The sequence below is a fragment of the Heterobasidion irregulare genome (assembly GCF_000320585.1).
Source record: "Heterobasidion irregulare TC 32-1 unplaced genomic scaffold scaffold_05, whole genome shotgun sequence".
NCBI lineage: Eukaryota > Fungi > Basidiomycota > Agaricomycetes > Russulales > Bondarzewiaceae > Heterobasidion > Heterobasidion irregulare.
The window spans coordinates 2409445-2427182 of record NW_009258201.1 but is presented as its reverse complement, the minus strand read 5'-3'; the positions used below and the strand labels follow the sequence as shown (position 1 = coordinate 2427182).

The 17738-nt window shown below is 49.5% G+C and overlaps 4 protein-coding genes across 4 annotated transcripts; all 4 read left to right on the top strand.

Moving 5' to 3' along the window:
- Nucleotides 1-3602: 3602 nt before the first annotated feature.
- HETIRDRAFT_318552 (uncharacterized protein) lies at nt 3603-4826 on the top strand (the record flags this gene model as incomplete). The annotated part of the gene is made up of 1 exon (XM_009548430.1): nt 3603-4826. The coding sequence occupies one exon, from the start codon at nt 3603-3605 to the stop codon at nt 4824-4826; it is 1224 nt and encodes a 407-aa protein (XP_009546725.1).
- A 3467-nt stretch (nt 4827-8293) lies between these two features.
- Nucleotides 8294-8623, top strand: HETIRDRAFT_247625 (uncharacterized protein; the record flags this gene model as incomplete). The annotated part of the gene is made up of 1 exon (XM_009548429.1): nt 8294-8623. A coding segment is annotated over one exon (330 nt), but the record flags the coding sequence as incomplete, so codon positions are not given.
- A 188-nt stretch (nt 8624-8811) lies between these two features.
- On the top strand, nt 8812-10251 carry HETIRDRAFT_318973 (uncharacterized protein; the record flags this gene model as incomplete). The annotated part of the gene is made up of 1 exon (XM_009548428.1): nt 8812-10251. One exon carries the CDS (start codon nt 8812-8814, stop codon nt 10249-10251), a length of 1440 nt encoding a protein of 479 aa, XP_009546723.1.
- Nucleotides 10252-12355: 2104 nt separating this feature from the next.
- HETIRDRAFT_427290 (uncharacterized protein) lies at nt 12356-13456 on the top strand (the record flags this gene model as incomplete). The annotated part of the gene is made up of 5 exons (XM_009548427.1): nt 12356-12453; nt 12476-12728; nt 12797-12920; nt 13023-13323; nt 13345-13456. 5 exons carry the CDS (start codon nt 12356-12358, stop codon nt 13454-13456), a joined length of 888 nt encoding a protein of 295 aa, XP_009546722.1.
- Nucleotides 13457-17738: the final 4282 nt, after the last annotated feature.

Here is a 17738-nt window from a genome sequence, read left to right as displayed (position 1 = left end):
TCCGCAACGACGTAAAACTAGGATCGTCCGCAACGACGTAAAACTAGGATCGTCCCTCAAGACGTTAAACTGTACGACCTCGTCCGAAAGAGACATTAAACTACTCCGCGTCCGGAATGACGGCTAAACTATCGGACCTGCATGTCTTAAAACTGTGAAAAGAAAAGAAGGCAGGGGAAGTACCTGACCATTTAGTCCTAGGTTCAAATGATGGTACGAATCAAGGACAACAGTGGGCATATTTCCACGTACGACCTACGGCGGAACCTTTCACATCCTCGCTGTCAAGGAGTTAATCTGACAGATGCATCGAGCGTCCCATTTGGATCCTCAATTTTACAGGGTTTTTTCCGCATTAGGGAACCCTCTACATGACATATACTCTACTCGTAGGTGTCGACAAGCCGGCTCTTCGCCTTGATACAGCGAAGTGCCCATACATAACCGGTTGCAAGTCCGAGTCAAGAAATTATGATGCACAACTCGTTAAGTGAACCCTCACAGTCAAGGTCTGACTGGTGTTTTGGGACGTCCCACTTTGGATCTCCCGTTTTACAGGATCGTTTCCGCATTAGGGGATCCTACAGCTGGCGCATGAGATGATGTAGAGAGCGGGCCGCCTCTACTTCACAAGTCTTCCTAATTGATGCGAGGCCATATAATAACATCCGGAACGATGTAAAACTACCAAAGGCTTGGTCCGCAATGACTATAAACTACTAGGGTCCGCAATGACGTTAAACTAGTCTTCGTCCGAAACGACGAAAAACTATCCACGTCCGAGATGACGTAAAACTACCATTGACCCAAGGAGCGTGGTTGCATTCTGGTGAAGCACGGATTTTCGGGAGGATCCGCGTCGCAGAACCCTGCCTATAAGAGGTTGAAGCGCTTCCGATATTCACTTGCTTTTCGGTAAAAGAATATCGGGTCGTCTTGGTTCAAATCCAAGCGAGGGGTCTGGGGACATGAAAGAGAAAGCATCTCTTCATGGAGCGCTCAGTCTAGTCCTGGAGTCGAAGTACAAGAAATTCCGCTCCAAGACCTAGTCAGGAGGCAACTAGGACACGTGCCTCGAGTCAAAGATCTAGTAGGAAGGGACTAGGTCATGCGACTCTCGTCTGGCCCACGTAGTGGAAGAACGACAAGAGTGGGCCACTCATACAGAGAAGTCTATTCCACCCAATCGTCCGCAACGACGTAAAACTAGGTCTCGTCCGCAACGACGATAAACTACAAAGCGTCCGGGATGACGTTAAACTAAGCATTGTTTTTCCACAATATTTGTGGCGAAACAACGTCCGCGATGACGCTAAACTATTGTCCCTTTCCACATAGGGATTGTTCGAGGCCATTTTTGCAATGAAAATGGCATCGACGTCCGCAACGACGGTAAACTACGCGCATCCGAAACGATGTAAAACTACTGTCCCTTCGTTCTAGGGATCTTAGGATGTGTCTCAATATTGGGATGTCTCCTAGTCCGAAATGACGATAAACTATTTTGTCCCTTTAAGCATAGGGATCGTGCGTGGTGGAAATCAAGGTTATCCCCACGCGTCCGAAACAACGCTAAACTACTCGTCCCTTCAAGTATAGGGATTGTGCGTGGCGATCTTGACAAGGTACCGCGCGTCCGCGACGACGTTAAACTAGTGCCCCTGGACTTAGGGGTCGTCATTGATGTCCAATCCCCTGGACACCAATGCGTCCGCAATGACGGAAAACTATTTGCTCCTTACCATATAGGAGTCGTGGATTGACCGCCATGCTGTCAATCGGTCTGCAATGACATTAAACTACGTGCTCCTTACCGAATAGGAGTTGTGGTTGTTGACCAAGACCCTGGTCATCAACCGTCCGAGACGACGTTAAACTACTTGCCCCTTTTCAGTATGGGGATCATCATCAACGTCGTCCTTGACGAGAACGACGCTGGTAATGTCCGAAATGACATTAAACTACCCTCATCCTCGGAGGAAAAGCCTATCGTGACTCGAGGGACATAGTCAGACGATAGCTCGCCTATCGCACGGCGTTAAACTGCAAGTCGCCTATCGCACGGCGTTAAACTGCGAGGATGCCTACCTCACGGCATTAAACTGAGCGGTCTCCTAATATTGAGACGTATAAGTTATCCGGTTTGATATAGCATAAACCGTTCCCATCATGCCTCAGTGGAAACCTGCGGGATAAAGTCTGGTCTAGGGCCCTATGCACATAACCGATGAATGGTCCGGCGTGCAGAAACATCTTTCCCCACAGATATTCCATGTTGATGATGAAGAAGGTCCGCAAATGACCTAGAAGTAAACTACAAGGCAGTGCAGGGCGCCTTAATAACATCCGAAACGATGTAAAACTACTGTCGTCCGCAACGACGTAAAACTAGGTCTTCGTCCGCGACGACGATAAACTACGGAACGTCCGGCAAGACGTTTAAACTGCTAGTCGTGGATATATCTTGCGACCCGACAAATATATCAGCTGTGGTCTTAATGTCCATTCGTGCAAAGCGAACGGGCCTGTTATGATCACGTTCTATCGGGCCTACACGGCGGTCTATTCCGATACGATCATCACAAATATCACGCGGCCTCACAGGTTGAGGCGTACACCAAGGTACAGATATTAACCTTGGTCATCCACTCCCAATGGATCATCAATCATTGGTCGAGTATCACGGGCCTTGTATTAGCGGGCATGGAACGCCGCCTTATAAATTACTCACACGCAGGGCATGAACCTCCTAGTCTCTCCTGGCCGGAAGGAGACCAACGGAGAAGCACAAGAGTAGTCGTTATTGAGAGAGACGACTTAGAGAATACCTACAGATACATATTCGGTATTCTCACGCCCTACTTCCCAAAGTAGTATAAAAGGCCCATAGAATAGGCTGACGATCTTCAGTCTATTCTCTTCGTTCAGTACTGTCTTCCTACAGTACTCCTTCATCCTTAGGCAGTCTTCATACTGCCTACTTTCATTGCTACATCGCAATACACTTCTGGCTCCTGTGCTACACGTACGGTCGAGACCACCGTTCCACACATCCTCCACGAGTGACCTAGGGAAGAACCTCCTACTCTTGGGGTTACCGACGAGCAGTCGTAACACTAGAATAGACTCTTCTGCCCCTACCTTGCTCGCACTAGCTTGCTGCCACACTCTCTCTCATAACCTTGCTCAGTGGGGATATAGACCCCCATTGAGAAAGCGTTACTGCACACACTCTGGAGCAAGACCTAGGCCAGGAATACCCACCCGGCACTAGACGTATCAATAATCAACTCCGTCACAACAATCGCCCTATCCGGCGCGAAGGGGACTTCTGGGTCTACGAAGACAATAACGGAACTGCCCCTCCGAATTACGATAACTGCTCATACCGAAACGGGCGTTATTACTTCACCCTTGAAGACGGAACAGAAGAAGAGGATATTTGGAACGAAACAGAAGCTCAGTGGGAACTAGCCCCACAATACAGGGAACCGGCGCCGGTAATCCCCGAAGACTCGGAGCAAGAGGAAACAACCTCGGAATCAGACTCCGACTCACCAGACCAAACACCGATCAACACCCGAAACGAACCACTCGCCGAAATGTCGGGACAAGCTTCGACTTCTACAAACACCCCTTCCGCGACAGTACAACCCGGAAGAGGAAAAGTCAAACTCCCAGACAATTACACAGGCGACCGCATTGAATCCCAGAAATTCATGCTCCAATGCCTCCTTCTTTTCGCAGCAGAATCCGATCGGTACAAGACCGATCAAGACAAAATATCCCTTGTGCTCTCATGCATGAGATACGGCACGGCAGGAGCTTGGGCGGAGAACTTCCTCCTCAAATCAGTAGGAGCAGATCCACCTACCGATCTAGGCACCTGGAAGGACTTTTTAGCCAAGTTCAAATTACAGTTCAGGGAGACGGGCAAGACCGACAAAGCGCGAAGCGCACTCATGGCCTTCTCCCAAGGACGAATGACGGTTGATGAATACTCCAACCAATTCATTCTCATTGCCGCCGATGCCGACATCTCCGATAAAGAACAGGTCCCTTACTTCCAACGCGGGTTAGACCCGCGCGTCATGGACAAAATTTACGACAAGGAAGTCCAACCAAAGGATACCATTCAGGACTGGATCAATACAGCCTGCGAAATAGATGGACGGCTGCGAGCCAGAACAGCTCAAAAAGCCATCCTAGCCAACTCCACCTCCTTTCGAAGCGATTATCTGAATCGTTTTCATAACCAAATCTCTCCCCGCTACAATTCCACAAACGCCCCTCGTAGAATGAACAACCAAGTCGTTGACATGGACATTGACGCGACACGCAAGCGCAATGCCCTTAGCCAAAAACGGAAATATGACGGCAAGCCTCCAAGCGCCTGTTACCATTGCGGAAAAACAGGACACTGGAATACTGACTGCCCGTCACGACGCAGAGGCGTTCAACCGACTCGAGGAAACTCGAAGAGACGCATGGGCACGACAGGGAGAAGAAACCGCGCGGTTGATTTGGAAGGAGAAGACGACGCACCCGCTATGGGAAACCAAGCGGGAATATATCGAGGAATGGAGACAGAGGATGTCCCTCGCAACGACCAGCGGGTACCACAACCTGGTCCTTCGATGGAACGTCCTCACTCTACCTCATCCGGACGACCCCAAACGAACCACGGGCAACGCGCTATGTTACCTAACGGACGACGGGGAGACGGAAGCGTCAGTCATTCTGCTCGAATCGGAGCAGTACTCGGAGAACTAGGGGAAGATGAAGCAAGAGAAGTGATCTTGGGACACGCGGAGCGTTTTTCCTGACCTCTCCCTCGCCAGCGAAGGAGAGAGGTCAAGGACGACCCGAATTTGATGCCCGCACTTGTATTCGTATCGGAGCAATGAACGACCGTATCATCACCCCCATACGCCTGAACGTGAAAGTATCAAACAGGAGTCAAAACGCTGGAGCAAAGGCAACCATCGACTCGGCATGCGAAGGGGTTATAGTAAACGAAACTTGGGTCAAAAGACATCGTTTCCCCACCTACACACTCAATAACCCCATTCGCGTCCGGAATGTCGATGACACCATCAATAAAGCAGGTCTCATCCGATCCGCCTTGGATGTGAACCTCACCATTCGGGACATCTGTGGACGAACGCATACCGAGCGCGTCCAGATGTTTATCTCCAATCTAGGGAAAGACGACCTTATCCTAGGAACAGATTGGCTGAAATACCACAATCCCTCCATCGAGTGGAGGCGACGTGAAGTGCACTTCGATCGGTGCCCCCAGAAATGCCAGCAACCATATGGGTTCACTAGGGCAAGGGAAGAACCGCCATACAGTAGGCGGTTATCAGACGTGGAGCCACGGCACAAACCACGCATCAATGAGCGCGAAAAACAGCGCCTCGAACATCTCCGAAGACTATCGGAAGATGTAGGACTCCGCGATCACAGCGGAACGTTTGGTGTCCAACTACGAGCATACCTCAAAAGGAAATGGCTCCTAAAGGACATAAGGAAATACGCAGAAGAGAAACGAAAGGCTCAAGACAAGCCATCTCTTTCACCAAACGGGGGAGAACCTGATCTCCCAGACAAACCCTCAGGAAAACAGGCCACCCGGGACCCAGTTATTCGGAAACTGGCCCCCGAACCGTCAGGATTTGCCAGCTTCGACCAAGACCTGGAAGACGAAATCATCGTCACCAATCTAAAGGAAAGAGTTCCCAAGGCGCATCACGAATTTTTGGACATCTTCAGCGAACGAAAGTCGCAGCGACTCCCAGAACACACTTACTGGGATCATGCCATTGACTTAAAACCAACCTTCAAACCTCAAGTGCCCAAAATCTACGCCCTGAGCCCAGAAAAACACGACGAATTAGGAAAATTCATCAAGGAACATCTGGAAAGAGGAACTATCCGTCGATCCACCTCGCAAACAGCAGCCCCATTTTTCTTTATAGGAAAAAAAGATGGAAAACTACGCCCGGTACAGGACTATCGCCATTTGAATTCGCACACCATCCCGAATGTGTGCCCCCTTCCACTAATCCAAGAACTACTGGACGTGATAAAAGGGGCCATCATTTTTAGCAAATTGGATGTGCGATGGGGATACAACAATATACGCATCAAAGAGGGAGATGAGTGGAAGGCGAGTTTCATCACCCCGTTAGGTTCTTACGAACCAACGGTGATGTTCTTCGGCCTAACCAACTCGCCAGCCACCTTCCAAGCTATGATGAACATGATCTTCAGGGAGCTCATCACAGCCCGGAAGATAACCGTATATATGGACGACATCCTCGTCTTCTCCAAAACCATGGCGGAACATGTTAAAATCCTAAACCAAGTTTTCCAAATCCTACGCGACAACGATCTATATTTGAAACCCGAAAAATGTGAGTTTTACAAGGAAAAGCTCCAATATCTGGGATATACAATTTCAAAAGACCATGTCGCCATGGAGGACTCAAAGGTGGACGCAATAAAAGATTGGCCAATCCCACGCACAGTCCGCGACATTCGCTCCTTCTTGGGCCTAGGGAATTTTTACAGGCGCTTCATTGACAAATTCTCACTCATCGCGCGCCCCCTACACGACCTTACCAAAAAGGATGAGAAATGGAACTGGACTGCAAAATGCCAAGAAGCTTTCGAACGGTTAAAGAAAGCTTTTATCAGTAAACCCGTCCTGAACTATCCAGATCCCATGCACCCATATCGATTAGTAACGGACGCATCACTAATTGCCTATGGAGCTACCCTTCTACAAGAAGGAAAAGATGGCGACTGGCACCCAGTCGCTTTCCTCTCCGGATCGTTTTCACCAGCAGAGCGGAATTACGATGTTCACGACCGGGAACTCTTGGCTATAATAAAAGCGTTGGAACACTGGAATCACTACCTCGAAGGAGCACGACATCCTTTCGAGATTTGGACAGATCACAAAAACCTGGAACATTTCCAAACGGCGCGAGACCTATCACGACGACACGCCCGTTGGAGCCTTTATTTGAGCAGATTCGACTTTACACTCAGCTATAAAGCAGGATCAACAAATCACTCCGATGCTCTGTCCAGGCGTCCAGACCTAAGTGAGGGGGTAGAATCTGACAACAAATCTCAAATTTTACTCCCGGCCAAGCTTTTCAACAAATCCGACGAAACATTGGTAGAACCGTCCCCGACACGGCATATAAAATCCACGGAAATCACCTCCTCGAACCTCATTTCCCTCATCCGAAACTCGAAATCGGAACACGATGCCCTAACGAGGGTAGCCCTCGCAAAACTCTTAAGAGTAGGACCACAAGGGATGAGAGGATTATTGGGACATTGGACATACGAAGACGGAATCACCAGACGCAACGGCCACATATGCGTCCCCAAAGACGACGTCATCCAAAGACTCATCGTCAAAACACATCATGATGCACCCGCGGTAGGACACCCGGGCAGAGCAAAAACATTGGAAATAGTGCAACGACACTACTGGTGGCAAAACATGACTAAATTCGTCCACGAATATGTGGATGGATGTGCCATATGCCAATCTACGAAGAATTTGACACACAGGACACACCCACCTATCCACCCTCTGGAAACCACCAACGTTCCTTGGCAATTCATCTCGACAGATTTCGTCACGGACCTACCCGAAAGCAAAGGTTTCGACTCAATTAACGTGGTAGTGGATCAAGGTCTGTCAAAAGGCATAGTCATCACCCCATGCAAGAAAACGATCACGGCAGAAGAAACAACTGTGCTTTTCCAAAACAACGTTTTCAATCGACATGGACTGCCGACCAAAATAGTGTCCGATCGGGGCCCCCAATTTGCGGCCAAATTCACCCGAGAACTCTGGAAACGGCTAGGAATCACCGCCGCTCTCAGCACGGCGTATCATCCCCAAACAGATGGAGAGACGGAACGGGTAAACCAGGAGATCGAGCAATTCCTGAGAACGTTCTGCAACTACCATCAGGACAATTGGGTAGACCTTTTGCCGTTCGCCGAATTCTCACACAACACACGGAAACACTCGGCCACCGGGAGATCCCCTTTCGAAGTGCTATACGGTTTCAACCCCCCCTATTCAGCTGACACGGCGCTGGAGACAAAGGTACCTGCGGTAGCTGAACGCATTAGGACGATCACAGAAGTTCAGGAAGAAGCCGCTGCTAGCTTACAAATAGCCAGCAATTACGCCAAAGACCGGGATCTTCACAGGAAACTTCCCCAATGGGAGGAAGGAGACCAAGTATGGTTAGAAGGAACCCATATCCGGACAACCCATCCTAAGTTCAAGCTCGCCCCTAGGCGATATGGCCCCTTCAAGATACTGGAAAAAGTAGGAACCCTGGCGTACAAGCTCCAAATTCCTCCGCAGTGGAAAATCCACCCGGTGTTCCACGCCGCCGTGCTCACCAAATATAGAGAAACCGAAGCCCACGGAGAAAACTTCGCGCGACCAATACCGGAGGTATTGAACGATGAAGAACATTACGAAGTAGAAATGATCGTGGATTCCAAACGGCAAGGACGGGGAACCAAATACTTGGTCAAATGGATGGGATATCCCGAAGCAGACAACACCTGGGAGCCCTACACTCTCCTAAAGGGAACAGCGGAAGAAGCCATGAAAGATTTCCATGACCAATACCCAGACAAACCCCGTCCGGGAACAGCCTGAGAGGAGGGACGAAAGATTATAAAAGGAGCGACAAGAGGACTCCAACAAGAACATCTTCTCACCCTCTTCCCCCTCTCAAACACATTCCCCTTCTTTGAATGCTCCTCCACGACGACCACGATGCTTCGTCTCCATCCAGAAACTCCTCCCCCGATGTCGTCCTTATGGTTGCCAATCCAGATGTCGAACGAGTGGAAAGAGGAACAAGTCCTCACCGACCAGATGCTGGACGAATTGATAGAGGAACAAGTCCTCAACAACCAGGATCTACCGGCGTCCTCCTCACCCCTCATCTCAACAACTTCTCCGACGACGACGCCGAAGACTATGGCAAGTTCAAGGAAAGGGAAAGAACCCGAAGACCCTCACCGGAGAGGGCCTCACGAGATGCACCACGGCATGAAAACTCTGATGACCGAAACCAGTCGAGCCTTGGCCCATTACCAGTGGGAGTTCCACCTCCTAGTGAAGGCACGCGTCCTAGTGGAGTTGCAGGTCCCTCGGGATTTCGAGCAAGAACGGCAGCTCAACTCCCAGGCCATGGAGAAGCTGAACCAATACCAGTTCTATCAGAAACTGCACCTCCGCCAGTACCAACTAGTGGACCGATTCCCAGCTCCATGGGAGGACCTACCCCTCGTACAGATCCTCACACCGGAGAACTGGAGCGACACGCGGACGCGCTCCTCCAGCAGAACACCATCTCCGCGGTAATACAAATGGCCACAGCCATGGCCCTCCAAAGACTCGCTAACTTCTCGGCAGGACAACCCGGGAATGAACATAGCGACGTACCTCGACGACTGGCTAGTGCCAGTCTCCAGATCAGGACGCTTGCCCTCCAAACCGACCCGGACACAGCCTCCTGGTACGCCCATAATGACGGGCGACCCCGAGCCCTCCTCATCCACCCTGACGAGTTCTCCCAATATGTCAACCGAGAGCTCCTTCCAGCTCTCCTCTTCGGAGGAGAACTGGGAAACGTCCAACCAAGCAGAACTGACCCTTTCCGAGTTGTCACTTGGAACGTACCACGTCCCGGAGAACATCCCACGCCTGTATCAAATCCAAGAAGGGTTCCACGTACGGTCGTGGAGCGCCCTCCACCGAGACAACGAGAGGTTCCTACAGCGCATAGCCATACCGCGACTCCCCCCTCTCACCGGATACGAGGTTTTCCCTTATCCCAAGGAAATACCGACGAGGAGGAACCGCCCGTCTATCGAAGAAATGAGGGAAGACGGAGTCGGGGAAACCAGGCAACCCTCGGACGCGGAACAACTGCTGGCCGGAGTATTCGACACCGGCCTGGATCGCCTCCTCCTAGTGCTCGATTTCGTACGAACGAAAGAGAGGATAACCGAAGTAGCCGCAGAACTCGCCGCGCTGATTCGGAGGCTCGAAGAAATAGCTCTTGGACTAGATCCGAGCTCGATGCATGGGATGCTCTAGACGATCCAGGAAATTACGACGACGCTGACCCCTACTACCGACCTGACGAAGGGGGCGGGGATTATCAAGGACCCTTTGATTATTAAACGGACTAATAACAGGGCATAGGGAGAAGAAAGGGGGTAAGGAAGTTGAGGAACTCCTTCCCCTGACACAAATTACATCCGAAACGATGTAAAACTACCATCGTCCGCAATGACGTAAAACTAGGTTCGTCCCTCAAGACGTTAAACTGTACGACCTCGTCCGAAACAGACGTTAAACTACCCTGCGTCCGGAATGACGTCTAAACTACCGGACCTGCATGTCTTAAAACTGTGAAAAGATAAGAAGGCAGGGGAAGTACCTGACCATTAGTCCTAGGTTCAAATGATGGTACGAATCAAGGACAACAGCGGGCATAATTCCACGTACAACCTACGGCGGAACCTTTCACATCCTCGCTGTCAAGGAGTAAATCTGACAGATGCATCGAGCGTCCCATTTGGATCCTCAGTTTTACAGGGTTTTTTCCGCATTAGGGAACCCTCTACATGACATACACTCTACTCGTAGGTGTCGACAAGCAGGCCCTTCGCCTTGGTACAGCGAAGTGCCCATACATAACCGGTTGCAAGTCCGAGTCAAGAAATTATGATGCATAACTCGTATCGTGAACCCTCACAGTCAAGGTCTGACTGGTGTTTTGGGACGTCCCACTTTGGATCTCCCGTTTTACAGGATCGTTTCCGCATTAGGGGATCCTACAGCTGGCGCATGAGATGATGTAGAGAGCGGGCCGCCTCTACCTCACAAGTCTTCCTAAATGATGCGAGGCCACAAATTACATCCGGAACGATGTAAAACTACCAAAGGCTTGGTCCGCAATGACTATAAACTACTAGGGTCCGCAATGACGTTAAACTAGTCTTCGTCCGAAACGACGGAAAACTACCATCGTCCGAGATGACGTTAAACTACCATTGACCAAAGGAGCGTGGTTGCATTCTGGCGAAGCGCGGAAGGACTCGCGTCACAGAACCCTGCCTATAAAAGGTCGAAGCGCTTCCGATATTCACTCGCTTTTCGGTAAAAGAATATCGGGTCGTCTTGGTTCAAATCCAAGCGAGGGGTCTGGGGACATGGAAGAGCAAGCATCTCTTCATGGAGCGCTCAGTCTAGTCCTGGAGTCGAAGTACAAGAAATTCCGCTCCAAGACCTAGTCAAGAGGCAACTAGGACACGTGCCTCGAGTCAAAGATCTAGTAGGAAGGGACTAGGTCACGCGACTCTCGTCTGGCCCACATAGCGGAAGAACGACAAGAGCGGGCCACTCATCCGAAGTCTATTCCGCCAATCGTCCGCAACGACGATAAACTACGACGCGTCCGGGATGACGTTAAACTAAGCATTGTTTTTCCACAATATTTGTGGCGAAACAACGTCCGCGATGACGCTAAACTATTGTCCCTTTCCACATAGGGATTGTTCGAGGCCAATGGCATCGACGTCCGCAACGACGGTAAACTACGGGCATCCGCGACGATGTAAAACTACCGTCCCTTCGTTCTAGGGATCGTGCGTGGCGATCTTGACAAGATACCGCGCGTCCGCGACGATGTTAAACTAGTGCCCCTGGACCTAGAGGTTGTCATTGACGTCCAATCCCCTGGACACCAATGCGTCCGCAATGACGTTAAACTACTTGCTCCCGATCGCATGGGAGTTGTGATTCATCACTCTGGTGCTGGATCGTCCGCAATGACACAAAACTATTTGCTCCTTACCGTACAGGAGTTGTGGATTGACCGCCATGGTGTCAATCGGTCCGCAATGACATTAAACTACGTGCTCCTTACCGAATAGGAGTTGTGGTTGTTGACCAAGACCGTGGTCATCAACCGTCCGAGATGACGTTAAACTACTCGTCCCTTTTCGTACAGGGATCATCGGCCGACATCATTCTTGACGAGAATATGTCGACAATGTCCGAAATGACATTAAACTACCCTCATCCTCGGAGGAAAAGCCTATCGTGACTCGAGGGACACAGTCAGACGATAGTCCGCCTATCGCACGGCGTTAAACTGCAAGCCCGCCTATCGCACGGCATTAAACTGCGAGGATGCCTACCTCACGGCATTAAACTGAGCGGTCTCCTAACATCGAGACGTACAAGTTATCCGGTTTGATATAGTATAAACCGTCCATCATGCCTCAGTGGAATCTGGAGCGGGAAAAGTCTGGTCTATGGCCCTATGCACACAACCGATGGAAATTCCGGCGTGCAGAAACATCTTTTTCCCACAGGTATTCCATGTTGATGATGAAGGACATCCGCAAAGACGTTAAACTACGGATCGTCCGAAACGACGATAAACTACGGACCGTCCCGCATGACGTTTAAACTGCCAGTCGTGGATATATCTCGCAACCCGACAAATATATCAGCTGTGGTCTTAATGTCCATTCGTGTAAGCGAACGGGCCGATCTGGAGAAGGAGTCAGACTCCTCCTTACTCCTCACGGCACCCTTCAAGTCTAATTCTCTTCACATCCTTGCCTCGAACCCAACACTACACGTGGTATTCCCCACCATAGGCCCACGTTTGTGAAAAACAAACTCTGGACGCCGTAAACTGCCTCACCGGAGATGAGTCCACCGTATGGGGACAATACTGCTTGGGATTTTGATTGGGCGCCCTCACCGGAGATGAGCTCACCGTATGGGAGCAATACTGCTTGGCTGTTCGACTCATGCTTAGGCGTGGAACAAGGTAGTCTGGAGAAGTAGGCCTAAGCCTTCGTAAAGCGATCAACCTACTTGTCCGTGGACGCCGCCGGTCGCCATTGAGGAAACAACAAAATCATGGGGATAGACGACTATCCTGGAAACACTGAGGTTTGGCCCTCGGAGAAGGAAGAAGAAGAACCTGATGACACGAATCGGAACCCACATGCTAGAGTTTCTATTCATCCACACACCACTCGCATTCATACGCCTTTCTTGATGCTGTTCCAGAAGCGGGCTGGAAGTAAGACCGCGATGCGGTTTACCCGCGGCAAAATCAATCCCACGGGTGAAGGAAGAACACCCTACAGAGCGGAGGTTTGGTACCCTCGTGCCTCGACAAACAAACAGCTCAACGGAGATGGAAAACTCCTAGAGGATCAAACGACGTAAGTCGGTCTTCCTCCCAGAAAACGAAGTCATGTCCCGGAAGTCGCATCCGGCGACCATCATTGGATCAAGAAAGCAAATCGTATATGGAGCGGCGATGACACGCAAGGCGTGGTCCTACCAGGCGAATAGGACATAGAAAGGGGGTATTGTTATGATCACGTTCTATCGGGCCTACACGGCGGTCTATTCCGATACGATCATCACAAATATCACGCGGCCTCACAGGTTGAGGCGTACACCAAGGTACAGATATTAACCTTGGTCATCCACTCCCAATGGATCATCAATCATTGGTCGAGTATCACGGGCCTTGTATTAGCGGGCATGGAACGCCGCCTTATAAATTACTCACACGCAGGGCATGAACCTCCTAGTCTCTCCTGGCCGGAAGGAGACCAACGGAGAAGCACAAGAGTAGTCGTTATTGAGAGAGACGACTTAGAGAATACCTACAGATACATATTCGGTATTCTCACGCCCTACTTCCCAAAGTAGTATAAAAGGCCCATAGAATAGGCTGACGATCTTCAGTCTATTCTCTTCGTTCAGTACTGTCTTCCTACAGTACTCCTTCATCCTTAGGCAGTCTTCATACTGCCTACTTTCATTGCTACATCGCAATACACTTCTGGCTCCTGTGCTACACGTACGGTCGAGACCACCGTTCCACACATCCTCCACGAGTGACCTAGGGAAGAACCTCCTACTCTTGGGGTTACCGACGAGCAGTCGTAACAGGGCCGATCTGGAGAAGGAGTCAGACTCCTCCTTACTCCTTACGGCACCCTTCAAGTCTAATTCTCTTCACATCCTTGCCTCAAACCCAATACGCATAGTGAATCAAACAAACTCTGGACGTCGAACTAACTCACCGGAGATGAGCCCACCGTATGGGGGCGATACTGCTTGGGATTTATGGCTGCAACCTCACCGGAGATGAGCTCACCGTATGGGAGCGATACTGCTTGGGACGTTAAGATGGTAGTCTGGGGAAGTAGGCCTAAGCCTTTGTAAAGCGATCAACCTACTTGCCCGTGGACGCCATCCTCTGAACGCCAAGAGGAACAACACAAATCACGAGGATAATGACTATCCTGGAAACACTGAGGTTTGGCCCTCGGAGAAGGAAGAAGAAGAACCTGATGACACGAATTGGAACCCACACGCTAGAGTTTCTATTCATCCATACACCACTCGCATTCATACGCCTTTCTTGACACCTGTCCGGTGTCGACCGGACTGACATCCTGGCTTGAGAACCCAGGAAAGATCACAACAACCGAGGGGTGAAGGAAGAACATCCCACAGAGCGGAGGTGTGGTACCCTCACGACTCGACAAACAAACAGCTCAACGGAGAAGGAAAACTCCTAGAGGATCAAACGACGTAAGTCGGTCTTCCTCCCAGAAAACGAAGTCATGTCCCGGAAGTCGCAACCGGAGATCGTTTTGGATCAAGAAAGCAAATCGTATATGGAGTGGCGATGAAGCACAAAAGCGCTGTCCTACCAGGCGAATAGGACGTAGAAAGGGGGTATTGTTATGATCACGTTCTGTTGGGCCTTAACGGCGGTCTATTCTGACACGATCATCACAAATATCAAGCGGCCTCACTAGGAGAGGCGTACAAACAAGGTACAGATAGTAACCTTGGTCATCCACTCCCAACGGATCACCTTATCGTTGGTCGAGTATCACGGGCCTATTGCGTAGCGGGCATGGAACGCCGCCTTACAAACTACTCACACATCGGGCATTGAGCTCCTAGTCGTTCCTGGCCGGAAGGAGACTAACGGAGAGGCACAAGAATAGTCGTACTGAGAGAGACGACTTAGAGAAATACCTACGGATACATATACGGTATTCTCACGCCCTATTTCCTAAAGTAGTATAAAAGGCCCATAGAGTAGGCTGAGGTTCTTCAGTCTATTCTCTTCGTTCGTTGTGGTCTTCCTACCACAACACCCTCATCCACTGTAGTCTTCCTACTACAGCCTTCATTGCTATATCGCAATACATCTTTGGCTCCTGTGCTACACATACAGTCGAGACCACCGTTCCACACATCCTCCACGAGCGACCTAGGGAAGAACCTCCTACTCTTGGGGTTACCGACGAGCAGTCGTAACATATAGTAAGTATATCAAATATCTGTCCGCAGCAATATCAAATAGAACTCGATCACGATCGACGTTAGTAACCACAGCAGAAAGGAGATCATAGTATGTAAGCGTTCATGCATCAGCATGTAAATGGTAAACAGTCCGAGTCCGAGTCATGTGCGTAGCTCATGACCATGTCCTGAGTCACGTGCCTAGACGCGTGTCAAGTCACAGACCTAGTCGTTAATAGTTCGAGTCCGAGGAAGCACCTGACCTTCCCTTCTGTCCACGTGCCAAGCACGTGTTAGGACACGGTCCTAACAAGCACTTGCTTATACCTAAATATATATGATATTGGCACAATGCATGGACACATCAGTATCTCTCTACACAACAACTGCAAGCTGGCAGAGGTTTTCTTGTGCAGGGAGGGCCTCATGCATGTGCAACTTCAGCTGCAAACATCACATACCTATCTATATACTAGTGGAGACAAGATCAGTAAACAGTAAGAAAACGGAAGAAAGAGCCAGATGCAAGGTACAACTCATCTTTGTATTTCTCATACCCTAGCATGCAGCATTGCTGGCCTGTTGTTAAGCTACTAGGCTTATCACGTGCACTTGTTGCACTAAGAAGGGTTCCCTGGACTAATTGTGATCGTGACGGCCCAACGTATAAAGACGACCGATCGTCTTTGGGCTTGGTTCAGGAATTCTTGATCACTGTTGATCTTGTCCTCAAATAGATGGAAAAGGTGTTGGTTAACTAAATGTCATTGTTTGTCTGGTACAAACAAGTCTTCTCCGATGCAGCAGATAACTTCGGAGGGATCCCAAAAAATGACTCAATAGGCAGCGAGTCCTTGATAGGTTGCAGGCAGTAGAGAATGATGAGAGCTTTGAGACAGGTCCAGTGCTTCGTCAAACTGAGTATGGTTCTATGGATCTGGCAGAGTTCACGAAGCGGGGGCTGAAGGGGCCAGGCACCGGGTGCAGTGCAGAGATCAAGATGTATACAAAGTGAATGAGCTGATCTTCTAAGAAGCTCAGCTCTCCTATTTATAGTACATGCTGTTTAGGGTAGGACGGACGCATGGTCTGTGCTTCTAAATGCTAAGTAATCCACAGTCATTGTTCATACTCTGCGGCTCTTTGATGTAACCATATATAGTAAGTATATCAAATGTCTGTCCGCAGCAATGTTCCATCAGAACTCAATCACAATCGACATCGGTAAGCACAATAGGAAAAGAGATCATAGTACATAAGCATTCATGCATCAGCATGTAAATGGTAATCAGCCTGAGTCCAAGTCATATGCATAGCTCATGACCATGTCCTGAGTCACGTGCCTAGACACATGTCAAGTCACAGTCCTAGTCATTACTGTCTAGTCAAAGGTGAGACGCCTGACCTTTCCTTCTGTCCATGTGCCAAGCGCGTGTTAGGACACAGTTCTAACACTTGTGCGATCATATTGCTTGAGCATGTGTCACATGAGGATATACATACATTGTTTATGCCATGCCAACCAGCAAGCTTCCAGCTGGGAGAATCATGATATTGACTCAAAGTATGATGCAATACTTGCCTACAAGCATACAGTTATCACTGAATCTCAAATGACTAATATGCAACTTGAGAGAACCTAAGACAAAGAGAGGAGAAAGCATAGTCAGGGGTAAATGGTGGAAATGAGTGCATATAGCAACATTGTAAGTGATTCTCAGCACATATAGCGATAACAACATACTGTCTAGTACCAAGTGCCTTGTTTGCGACACTCAACATAAGGGATGCGAGTAAGACGTGTTTCAAAGTCCGACGCGTGAGCGACGTGTCTTTGCAAACCGCGACATGTCATTTTGATGTGATTCTGTGCATTCTCTTACCTCCTTACCACTTCCTTACCCTGGTCCCAATGCTTTTATGTTTACCTTCACACTCAGCTTATCTTACTCCACCTTCATATATAGGACTTCTCACAATCCATTTAAAGATGAGAATCTTGACCCAAAAGGCAACTCAAATATCTCATACAACAATGAAGACAAGCCAACAACGAAGACAATGTAGTGGCGACGATAGCGACACAAACAAGTCGGGTAAGTATGAGTGCAACTCGGACAATCATTCATACCCAGAGGACAAGGCCCTTGATGACGAAGGTGTTTCATTCTGCGAAAACTTCAGTCCGCTGTAATTCATCTTTTTGTTTCATTACTCGGGCTCCTGTTGTTGCTTGCGTGGCCAGGCTTGAATCAACTTGAATTTACATGAATTTGGCTGTAGCGAGCGGCTTGGGGCT